Source organism: Gracilinanus agilis, chromosome 3 (assembly GCF_016433145.1).
Source record: "Gracilinanus agilis isolate LMUSP501 chromosome 3, AgileGrace, whole genome shotgun sequence".
Classification (NCBI taxonomy): domain Eukaryota; kingdom Metazoa; phylum Chordata; class Mammalia; order Didelphimorphia; family Didelphidae; genus Gracilinanus; species Gracilinanus agilis.
In genome coordinates, this window is record NC_058132.1 from 345,592,477 (window position 1) to 345,605,298 (window position 12,822).

General features: G+C 37.2%; 1 protein-coding gene across 3 annotated transcripts in view; it reads left to right on the forward strand.

Moving 5' to 3' along the window:
* GSK3B (glycogen synthase kinase 3 beta) overlaps positions 1-5,455 on the forward strand; it is a 246,289-nt gene extending 240,834 nt beyond the window's left edge. Inside the window, exon 12 of one of the 3 annotated variants that reach the window (XM_044670080.1) lies at positions 4,238-5,455. In XM_044670080.1, coding sequence (XP_044526015.1) covers positions 4,238-4,305 — 68 coding nt within the window. In that variant the 3' untranslated portion in view covers positions 4,306-5,455. The remainder of the gene's footprint in view (positions 1-4,237) is intronic. The other 2 variants (XM_044670079.1, XM_044670078.1) reach the window with 2 other exon arrangements.
* Positions 5,456-12,822: the final 7,367 nt, after the last annotated feature.

The window sequence follows — 12,822 nt, forward strand, 5'->3', positions numbered from 1 at the left end:
AACCTCAGTCTCCTGAATTCAAATCTAGCATACCTTCCATTATACCACATTTATTTATCATGTTAATTCACAACTGTGTTCATTCTAATTAGTTTTTTTAAGTTGTTTTTTGTAAATAAAACTGTCAAACCAAACCTGTTCCAAAACTTAGACATGACTAAAATCAATCATTTCAACATTCCTTCTTGATTGTCCTACTAAACTTTGTTGTACCCCTTCAACTCCGAGAGTGAATACTTGGCATCTTTTTGTCCCATCTACTTAGCCCTTTTTTCTTTGAGTTCTTAGAATTTTGCTTCATATATCAGGAAATCTTGTTTCAACACAATCAGTGATTGAAGGTTAACTGTTGAATGGTAAAAACTGTAGTACTAAGACTTTTTTCCTCTTATTTTCCTATCCCATAATTAGAAGAGAGAATCTATCTTCTACCTACAAGAATATGACTTAGATGCTGTATGTTGACCTGCAGTCAAAAAATGGAGCTATATGAAGCATGTATTCCTGTATCTGCAAAATGAACAGCAACCAAGATTTTTCTTACCAAATGATTTGGACATATTTCAGAGTCGATTATTAATTAACAAAATCTAAACCTATGGAGTTTGACTCTATTTTTAAGAATTGGTCTAAAATGAAATTCTTAGAATGCAATTTGTTTCAAGTCCCATTTAAAAAACTTGTGCTTCTCATTTATATTTTAAAAATAGTATAAAAAACAACCTTTGAAACACTTTCCAGATAAATAAAACACCTCATAAAATTCCTTTGGTGTGGCAAATGAGCAAGCAAATCATGCCCAGTGTTTCTTGGCATACAAGGATTTCTATTGCATTTGTTGCTGAGCAAGATTTGAATGAGGGACGACTTGAGGTAGATGTAACAAGCTTATTTCAGATATGTTTGCCCAACTCAGTTTCAGCCTGTGTTGAGAGAAGAGGGACTAGTTAAAGAGAGTAAAAGGACAGTATTCCTGTGTGCTAAATTCTTAGTAATTGAGAAATCTTTTGTCATGCACTCAAAAAGGAGGCAGTATATGTGTAGGTTAAAAAATTTTTTACAAATTGCATTTCAAAATATTTTAGTCTGAAAATAAGAAACTACTTGATTAAACTTATTTGGATGAGAATCTGGCATATGATTAATTATTAGATAATTACTGTGCCCTCTACAAACAGATTCAGTTTCAAGGTATATTTATATGTAGCATCTTTCTTCATGTGAAGGTTTAACATCCTACATCAAACCAAAAATTGGCATGATTACCCAAAAAATGGAATCATCACTCTAAATAAGATTTTTTGAGGCAATTCTTTAACTATAAAGTATATATTAACATTCATTCATTTTAACATCAACTGTGCCTGCATTACTGTGAAATGGGCGCTACAGAAAAAAAGCTTGTTACACAGATAGCTGTATTCAGGAAAGTAATTGAAGAGAGGTCATTTGATGAAGGGAACTCTGAAGACCAGTGGAAAAATTGCTAGAAGTAGGACAGAATGCCTCACTCTCAAATTCAATAGAAATTTGAAACCAAGGCATATTTTCTTGGAAGCCCAAGAGTCATTACCCAAAATAATGAAGTAAATAAATGAAACAATATACATGGTTCTCCATTCACCATCAGGGTTAATAAGTAGACTTTAAAAAGTGAGTCCTATGTCAGCAGAAAAGAAAACATAGGAATAAGCTATACACTTTCTAATTGAACTCCTTGTCACAGCTGAAGTTTTTAAAGTTAGAAGAAACCCTGAGGATCATCTAGTCATTCCCCACCACCACCCCCCCTTAATAGATTACGAAATCGAAGGCCGGAGAGTTAAGTTACTTGGCCAGGATCATACAAGTATTAAGTGTCACTGACAGGATTTGGAGCCAGGCCTTCTGTGTCTAAATCTAGTGCTTTTTTTTTTTTTTTTTTTTTCATTATATGGCACTGTCTGGTTAAAACTATTCAGTTCCATATAGTCTCTGAACATAATTCATTAATCCTAACATCCCAGCATCTGGATCTACATTTCACTAGAATATAAAGAAGATGGAAGTATTTAGAGAGGTTCCCTCGAAGAGTCTATGAAAACTAGAATTTTTCAGAACAAGGGACAAAAAGGATTTTGACAGTAAAGAATGCAGGAGTTGTTGAGTATCGAAAAGTAGGCACATATCCTTCTAATAGAAATGGGACTAAAGTAATTCAAAATTGGCTATTGATTAGAGAAGGAAAATAGTATAACTAAGAGGTTTGGGGGTATTACCTGTGTTAGAACAGGGCACTGGGGCACTGTATTTTTTCAAAGGACCTCATAAATCAGCCAAAATTGTTATGCGAAGGTCAAGAATTCAGAAAGCATAATGACCCCTGAACTTTTAAGAGTCTGCCTCCATTCTTGATCAACTCCTCTCCTTGATCCACAGGATCCCCATCACAAGGGAGAGTGAGTTAGCTGCTACATTGAGTTTTACTGCTCGTGGTGTTGGGAGGTTTTTTTTTTGTTTTTTTTTTTTAAGTCCTGCCCCCACCTAGGAAAATACAAACAAGTTTAAGACAGTTGTCAACCAAAGTCTCCAGGTTACCAGTGTGCCTCTATTCCCAACTTCAGTTAGTAATAATAAACAAGCTGTCTTTGAAGAGTTTTTAGTCAGTATTGCCAGCAGCACACTCTTGGATCTTTGAGTGTGATATCAGTGAAACAAGAGTAGAGGTAGAAGAAACAGACCGTTTATAATTGCAAGAATTAGTCAAATGTCTTGGGTACCACAGTTGTCCAGTCTTGTCCTTTTTTTTTTTTTTTAATAACCCTTACTTTCAGTCTTTGAATCAGTACTGTGTATTGGTTCTAAAGCAAAAGAGTGATAAGGGATAGACAATGGGGTTGTGACTTGGCCAGGGTCACCAAACCTAGACACTGTCTGAGTTTGTACCTGAACCCAGGACCTCCCATGAGCTACTTAGCTGGTTTTTTGGCCTTGTCTTTTAAAATGTTTTTTAATTCAGACCTTTATTTAGCACTTGCTCTGTGAATATCACCATGCCAGGTTGTGTGATGGATGCAAAAATGAATAAGATCATAAGATCGGGCTCTTGTTCTTAAAGAGATTATAGTCTAGTGGGGAAGATAAAACATTCAATGATCTTTGTAATGCCAGGTATAATGTGAATGGGCAGAAAAAGGAAGTACAGGATACTATGTAGTTCAGAAGAGAAAAAAATTAATGAATGAGCACTTACTGTGTACAAAGCACTGCACTAGTTACCGGCCATACAAATAGAAAAGCAAAATAGCCCCTGCCCTCAAAGAACTCACATTCTAATGGGGGAGATATTTGAAATGCTCAACTGCTTATCACATAGAGAAGGCCCATGACTCTTTGGAGGCAACAGCAATGCAGATATTGACTCCTCTTCTTTAGTGTCATTTCCACTGATAAATTCACAATAGTTCCTGCTACCAGGGAAGGCACTTAGCTCTTTGGATCTTTTTTTAGAATATATATAAAATTTGGGGGTGTTTTCTTGTCTGTCAATTCCTTGAAATGAGTATGCAAAGTAAGTTTGGTCCCAAGGCTTTGAGTCTGGAACACTTAACTGCACTGACTTGTTGGGTATTAGGATTGTGAATTTCCATTAATGGAGTTGTTCCTGTCTCTAATTAAAATGATTAATTGAGAGTTATCTCTACCTTGAAAGCAAGAAAATGAGCTTAATTCACCCAAGGTGCTTTTTCCTGTCATTGATGGATGAATCTCAGGGTTTTTAGACATCTTCTACCCACTTAAACATGGGGACTGATTGATTGATTTACTTATTTGGTAACTTCCTGGTCTTTCTACAGGTTTTGGTATGCATCCACTATTGGGTTAATTTTAAATAAACTAGACTCAGTATCTGAGTGTTGATGATCTACTCATTACACCTGGCTGCAACTGATCCTAGTATCATAGGTGTAGACCTAATAGAGACCTCGGCTAATCTAGGCCAATCCCCTCATTTTATAAATGAAACTGAGACAGAAGTATTTGCCAACTTCCCAAGTTCTCAGTTACTCAGAGACATTTTTATGAAATGAAATTAACAGACCAGTCTAAGAATAGGGAATCAAGATTGCCCCCACCAGCCCAGGCGGGAGGCAGCATGCCATGTGTCCAAGATCCATTGTCCAGCTCACAGCCCTGATTCAGAGCTCCCTACAAAAAGCATTGCTCATGCTCTCTCTTTTGGGAACTTTTATTGCAGATGCTAATGCAGGAGACCGAGGACAGACCAATAATGCAGCGTCAGCTTCAGCCTCCAACTCCACTTGAACCAGCACCAGGCAGCCAGCTGTGCAGGAAAACTCGCCGGCCACTTGGGTTTCACTCAGCAACACTGGTCACGTTGGGAAAGAAAATTAAAGAGAAAAAAAAAAACCTTGTTCATTTTAGTGTTCAATTTTTTTATTATTGTTGTTCTTATTTAACCTTGTAAAATATCTATAAATACAAACCAGTTTCATTGTATTCTCACTTTGAGGGATTTCCAGGGGATTGGGAGGGGTTGTGGGGAGGGGACAAGCGGAGCAATAGAACACGAAATGACTCCCGCGACAATCTTTTTTATGGAAGTCTGCTGTTATGTATTCTAAAAGCAGGACTCTTGCCTCGTGCCCCCTTCCACAAAAGAAGAAAATTGTTCTGTGCTGAAGTTTTGGGGAACTTTCTTTTCTTTTTTCAGTCAGTGTCAGACATTGGTATAGTGCACAGCTTGAATTTGGTTGGGAGCTTAGCAGGTGTAATTCATTGGGGGCTTCAGTGTTGCTTGTAAAATTAATCCATATCCTAGGGTATTTGAAGAATTGCCTTTGGCATGTTGGGGTGGGTGTGACAGACATAATATGAAATGTGTCACATCCATCGCCAGGGGAGGCAATCAAGTTTCCAGTTTGGAGCTACACATGGAAATGTTTTCAGGGGGGTTGCTTATTTTTTTATTTTGCTCTTACATCAGGGTGAGAGAAACCTACAGTGTCACACATGATAGAAAGCTGTCAGATGAGAAGCAAGCCAGAGCTTAACTCGATTAGCCCTGCAAGAGGATGCTTGTTTGGCTGACCGAAGGCTCTCTGCCAAATCTCAGCCTCCCTTTCAAGTAGCGATCTGGAAAGCAAAGAGAAAAAAAAAAGTTAGGCGAGCAGCTCTGGTCTGCAGAAGAGAGAAGCAGATGATGAACTGTGTCCTAGGGAAGGGGACAACTAAGGGGCTCTTTGGCAAATGGCCACTGTGAATATATTTTTCCAGGTTTTGCTCTGAAATTGCTTCCCTTGAAAAGATACATCTTGAGAGGACACTATAGTTTATAATGTGAACTGTAACAGTCTACTGGTTTATTTTTCATAATTTTTTATTGAAAGTTGAGCTTGCAAATTGCCACATTCTATACATAGTTCTAATTTTAAATCCAAATCTAGAATCTATATTTAATTTCATCCTTTTTTAACCTCATGCTTTTTTATTTTATTTATTGATGCATGTCAGATACGCCATTATGATATTAAAATGGTAAAATATTAATAAACTAGGCATCAAAATTATATTAAAAGTACTTGTACCTGCTGACTTATAGGAAAGCTGATTATATAAATGTGTGTGTATATATATTATATATATACATGTATACATATATTCAATACTGCTTTTTTATTTTTTGTCTACAATATCAAATTGTCTGATTGAAGCATGAGAAGAATGCTTTTTTTTTTTCCAGTTAAGTATCTTGTTCTGTTTTCTTTCTGTATCAGTGAATGACGTCAGAATCAAAGTCTCTGTTTTTGAAGTAAAAGCAATATTCCTTGGAAAGCCAGGAGGGTGGATGGATTATATTTGCAATGTAGAAATAGTCTTTTCAGAACTGGTCTGTTTTATACTTGTGAGTTTGGTGTCCATGTGGGCCTTATATACTCACTAAAATGAACCTTAGTCACCTTGGTGCTTATGGGCCATTACTTGACCTGTGACTCTTTAAGGCACAATCAGTTGTATTTTACATTTAAAGATCATTTAAGTGATGGCCCCTTCCCTCCTGCCTATCCTTCCTCAAACACCTTCCAAGGATAAACTAGCAACAGCAGGGCTGGCTGCAAAGATACTGCTAGGAGGCAAAAAGAGTTGAGGCTAGTCTCTTTCTGAGGATTGAACTTGCCCGCACCCTCCTCATTGCTACAGTAAGTCACATAAGGATTTTGAAAGTCTCACCTTCCAACCCATTTGGAAGATTCAGCTCTTAGAAATCCTTGAAATGGGCAATGGCATCTCCACTGCCCTCCTGTTTGATAAATAGGGTGTCTGAGAGGTGACTGCTTCCTGCTGAGATGAACTGATATCTGGAAAGAAAACTTTGAGCCATCTTAGTTTTCACTTGTTTAGCAATGCTCTTTGGGATGTTTGAAAGCTCTGGGTATATCATAGTACAAGAAAGAAAAACACAAACAACACACACACACACACACACACACACACACACACACACGAAAAACCCTCACAAAAATTTCAGTTTTGATTATCATTAATAATTCGAATCTGGAAGAAGTATGAATTCATGAAACTTGCCAGCAGAATCCCATAAAGGGAACTAGGGCTTTGATGATGTTTCCCCAAGAATTTAGAAGATTTAAAAGGCAGGTTAGTGACTAATAATGGATGTGCTTTAAGACAATGCCCCGCCACAGATTTGGAGATAGACATTACTCTGGATTTGGATAGTATTTTCCAAAGTCCATAAAAATCACTGCTTATATCAGGAAACACTTTGTGTCTTTTTTTCCCTAAAAATGGGAGGAGGAGGAGGAGGAGGAAGAAGAGGAGAGAGGGAAATGTAAGCGCTTTTCTCTCATTTTTATTTTATTTTGTGTGTGTGAGGGCTGAGGTCCGATGATTTTACTTTCTCAAGGATCATGACAGGATCACAGAACTCTTTTATACAAGTGAGATCCAGGTCTCTGAATATCTTTTTGTAAATAATAATAATAATAATAATAATAAAAAGCTCCTCACCAAATTCAAGCTTGTACATTATATTTTCTTTTGATGTTTTTAAATTTAAGTTTTATTGTTTTGTATGTAAATATGTGGACCCAGGAACTGTTATTAATGAGCAAAAAGTTACTGTTCAGGGCAGTGATTCTGTTTAATAATCAGACAAAATGTAGACGAGCTTTTTAAAGCCATATAGTTTTAACTCTGTACAGTAGGTACCGGCCTGTATTATTGTAACAATAACTCTAGCAATGTATAGTGTATCTATATAGTTTGGAGTGCCTTCGCTTCCATGGTTCATTTTTGGTTTTGTTTTTGGTTTCGTTTCGTTTTATAATTTTGTTTCCCTTTTCTGTGGCCCCATTCCCACTTTTAAATAATGTCTCACAAAGCAGCATTTAGCTCTCCCCACAGCTGTTATGAGTGCTGTTAAGGTTTCAGTGATACCATGCTTAGTAGTGGAAAGAGAGGAAACCATGTTTATAGCTCCTTTTACTCATACCCTGACTTTGTTTTGGCTCTGAATGTTGGTTTCCTCCCTAGTAGCAGTGACCGGTTTCATTATTTCACCCATCACCCACCCAGCACCAAGTTGCCCTAAAGCTGGGGCAGGGATCAGCTAGATTAGATTTTGCTCGTCTTTCCCCAAACCCTACATCCAGGGGTCTTGTGAACAGCAGATTCTGGGAGCCTTCCTTTGGGTTCATTTTCTCCCTCTCTTTGCCTTCCTTTCTTCCTTCTTTTCCTTCCTTCATTCCTTCCTTTCTTCCTTCTTTTTTTCCTTCCTTCCTTCCTTCCTTCCATCCTACCTTCCCTCCCTTCCCCCTGAGAGAGAGAATTTGATTTTATGAGTCAAAAATATCCTTATAGGACCACAGCTTGACAATTAATGGTTCAGAATGTCACGTCATAATTACTGGTGGCTTCAGTATGCAAGACCATTCCAGTTAAAATACTGTTGTTTTAACAAGAACTCTTAGCTTGCTCCCTTCTTCTTGCCACTCTCACCCCTTCTAATAAAATGCCATTTATAAATTCTTAATTGAAATCAGTTTAATTTTTATTATGTGCCCAGCACAAAGGCTTTTTTTAAACAAGGAAAAAAATCACAATCATTTATGTTTTGCCTCCAAGTATTCCACATACAATGTCTTGAAGAGAAGAAAAAAAAAACTTTACCAAACCAAAGGTTGCTATTTTTGACACATCTTGTTGTTCATTCCAACAAGGCAAAAGACGGCACCTTTTTTTTTTCTGGTGGCGTGACAGTGATGTAATTTTTTTTTGTTTTGTTAACAGTCCACTCGATTTTTTAAAAATATTTTTGGTTTGTTTTTAGCAAAGCATGGCTGACCAGTCATTTTGTCTGCACTAATGCAAAGGTTTCTGAGAGAACTATATTCTCTGACCCTGTGGATATCAAGACACTGGTATTATTATATTTAAAATTTCTTGCCATTTCCTTTTGAAGACTAACTTGGGACATTCTTTAAAAAAAAAAAAAAAAAAAGCAAAGTTTGGCCAACACTAGATCCCCAATAGTTCACCCTTGTTTTTAGAAAACAATTGCATTTTGTTCCTACAGTTCAAGATTAGCAAAGTTTTCTAAATCTTCATGGAGTCAAACTTTTTTTCCCCCTTTTCCCCTTTCCACAAAAACCACGCATCCTTTACCAGTATTTTAGTCTTTTTCCGGTAGAAACCTGAGCCACTGAAGGTAAAACAGACAACTTAGAAGCACAGTCAAGTGACCAGACCAGGGTCTGCCTTTCTGAAGTTTTGAAAAGCAATCCCTGGGGTTTGGATTATTTTCACAGGGGTTATGCCCAACTTTATTCAAGTTTGTTGCTCCATTTTGCACCTCTGCAATAAAAGCAAAATGACAAACCATGCATAAGGGATTAGCTCGAGAAGTAGCTTCCTTGTGTTAACTCATTCTAAACTTTTTATATATCTGTCTACAGGGAGATGCAGATAGATGTATGAAAATGTGCTTGCCTGTAAAATTTGCATTTATCAATGTGTTGCCGATGGATCACTTGGGCCTGTACACACACCAATTAGCGTGACCACTTCCATATTAGAAACAGAAATCTAAATATATATAAATATATATATATATAAAGGATTGTGGGTTGTATACAAACTATTGCAAACACTTGTGCAAATCTGTCTTGATTTAAAGGAAAAGCAAAATCTGTATAACATTATTACTACTTGAATGCCTCTGTGACTGAATTTTTTTCATTTAAATATATACTTTTTTGTGGACAGTATGCTTAATGTTTTTTTTTTTCCTTCCCCCATTCCCTTGTAAATACATTTTGTTCTGTGTGACTCAGTTTGGAAATAGTTAACTGGTACTGTAATTTGCATTAAATAAAAAGTAGGTTAGCCTGGAAATGAAATTCAAATTCAGAAGTGTGTGGTCTTTATTTCAGTTCCCAGCCCACTTTCTTTGTCCTTTCTAATTTGCCACTGCTCTGTTGACTGCCATTACCTTCCCCTTTCCCTAAATTAATGAAATAATGAATCTTTGTTACAAAAATCAAGATGTAGATGTGTTTTCTCTCTTTTCCCTTCCAAATAAACTGTTATTCCATTGCCTTGTCCAGAGGGTACAGCTTATATTTAATATGTTACTAGGTCTGATGAAAAAGGGATTTCAGCAACCACTGCTTTGAAAGGAAAGGAAACTGTCCAGTGAAGGGGACAAATTAAAAATTTGTAAACTGCCGGTTTTGAACACTGTGCTCTTGGTTTGGGGTAACTGTTCTTTCTTTCTTTTTTTTTTTTTATTAAAAAAGCTTCATCCCATTGATAATGTTACTGGGTGGTGATTTGTAGATGATATGAACACCATTTCCAGTGAGGCTTGTACCTCCCAATAAATCAACACATGCTGTGTTTGAGTCTGGTAATTTCCAATCCTGGATGCTGTATGTAAACACAATATGTCTATTAGTGCAAAGAAAACCATCGTTTTCAGGGCTGGCTCCTGTGGCCAATTCTGTGACCATCCTAAAATCTAGATGCAAGGTCATGTGACTTCACTGCTTCAATAAAACAAATTTATATTGGACAGAGGCTGGTTTCTCTTTTTTTCAAACCTCCCCTCCCTTCCCCCCCCCCCCAAAAACAATATTAGTCATATGAAATCATTTTCTGTGGCATCCGTGGAATGGCCTTGCCACATATTTACCTAATGAATGGGTATATCAATGAGAAAAAGATTGTTTAAATGTAAAAGATACCTTGCTGCCATTTAGGGACTCTTCTGTCACTGAAATGCACTAGCAACCTAGGATGAAATGTGTTCAACCTTGCAATTTACTTAATGCCAATAGCTATGTATACATAAGGACAACTTAAATGAATAGTGGAGGAAATTGGACTTCCAGCCCAGCCTGAAAAATGCCTTAGTCTACCACCTCTTAACTCTGTATTCTATAAAGATGAAATGACTTTTCTGAGAGCCCCCAGCTAAATAATATCAAGTTTAAGGCTAAAAAACAGGTCTCCCAGCTTCTAATCCAGTATTATATTCATGTATCTTTGAACTGTTGTTCATGTGGGGGGAATTAAAAGGCCCAAAAAGCTGATGTGATGTTAAATTACATTGAGAAATTAAGTCCAGGACCACATCAACCATATGCTGTTCAGTTCTAAGCTCTACAATTTAGGAAGGACAAGCTAGAATTCTAGAGGGTAAAGTTCCTAGAGACTGTCAAATGAAGGAAAATTGAAGCATATTTTAGCCTTTGGAAAGGAACCTCTGGGGGATATGATCAGTCAAAACTGGCATTTATTAAATGCCTACTTTGTGGAAGGCATTGGCAATACAAAAGCAAGAAACTTCTAATTATGATCTAATGGGATGAGGGGGTAACATGTAAACAGCTGTACAAACAAGATCTATTGGGTAAATTAGAGAGTCTTAGAGGGAAAGCACTAAGATTAAGGAGGGTTTCAGAAGATAGGACTTTAGGTGAAATTTGAAGGAAGATGGAGACTCCAACAGGCAGAGATGAGGAAGGATAGAGTTCCAGGCATGAAGGATAGTCAGTGAAAATGACTAGTCATTGACTTTGAATGCCAAACAGAGGATTTTATATTTACTGCTAGAAATGAGCCACTGGATTAAATGAAGGTGGGAGGGAGGTTCTTGGTCAGGTCTACATCATAGAAGATATTTTAAAAATTGACAGCCGAGGGGAGAAAGATGAGACAGGGAGACCAACCAGCAGGCAATTCCAGTAATCCAGATGTAAAGTGATGAGAGCCTGCACTGAGGTAGTGGCAGCATCAAAGAAAAGAAAGCAAGCTATATGAGCAATGTTACAAACAGAAATGACAGGACTTGACAATTAATTAGATATAGGGATTGAGGAGTCAAGGGTGACAGTTAAGTTGCGAATCAAGATGACTAGAAGTCTGGTGATGCCCTCTCTTAATGGGGAAGTTAGGAAGACTTGAAGGAAAATATGGGAGAGAAGAGGTATTGGGATGCCTACCAAACTGAAGGTCTATAGGGCCCTTGTGCTTATTTCATTGTTGGATGCCTGTTGGAAACCTGAACAGTTAGCAGTACCATGCCAGGAAATTTAATTCTTCCCATTTTTATTGTCTTGGGAAAATTCTAAAGATTACCTTGCAAGATAAGGTACAAACACCAAGTACTTTCTCAAACTGTACTGCCAAGCAACTGCAAGAGTGGAACTCTGATGGACTGCCGATGTTGTTCAAATACCAAATGTATGGAGGGAGAAAAGAAGAGGGCCCAAGGCAGAGCCTTAGGGGACACTCAGATTAAATTGTGTTATAAGTAAATAATTGCTGGTATTTTGAAAACCAAACTATTATTGATAAGCTGTTATATTGATCTTACTGTTGGCAATGCCCAGCTGTTATAAGTATAATAAAGTTGTTAGGGTTAAACTATTTGCAGGTGGTGGATGGAAGGCTGGATGCAATTTAATACAACTCTAATTTCATTTAGTTAAGGTAGGGAAAGGCAATAGGAATAGGAATAGGAGTTAGGAATAAGGTACAAAATCTATTAATCCTATATTAAAATGTCTAGATAAACATCCCCGAAAATCTAGATTGCTATGTTTGCAGCTTCTGTCCACCAAGGTGGACCTCCTTAAACTATTCTCAAGTATCTTAAAATGTTCTCTGTTTAACTAAACCTATTTTAATTTATAAAATTTCTTTAATCTCCTTCAATTAATATAAGTAATGAGCCTGTTAAAATAATTCTCAGCATCTCCTGGCTGAGAGAAGCTGATGTAGGGCCTTCTTCGAAGTCAAAAAGAGTGGACAAAGCCTCTCTCTGGCAGCTTCTTCTCCCTCCAGGAACTGAGGAAGAAAAACTCCTCAGTGAATAACATTCTCTTTCTCAACTCTCAACCCTCAAAGTAATATATAATCTTCTATTAACTCCAACCACCAACAACTGTCAGAGCAAGAGAGCTCAAAACAGCTACCCCTGTTCTGAGACTTCCAGAGAAACAGGGAGCTCAGAATTCTCTCCTCCCTGGGCTTTATTATGCACTACAAAATGCAGTGATTAGGAAATTGCTTAAGGCAATGATGGGAAAACTACAGCCTGGATCTGGCCCATGGGGAATAGTTTGTCCATCACTGTTTTAAACCATAAATTATATACTTACCTATTACATTCTAATACAAACCTTTATGTACAAAAAATCAAATCTTTCATTTAAATGCAAAGTTCAGTGTTCTTGAAATAATCCAGTCTTTGAAGTCCTCATTGTATTACAGTGTCCTTGCAAATAGTCTCTAGTT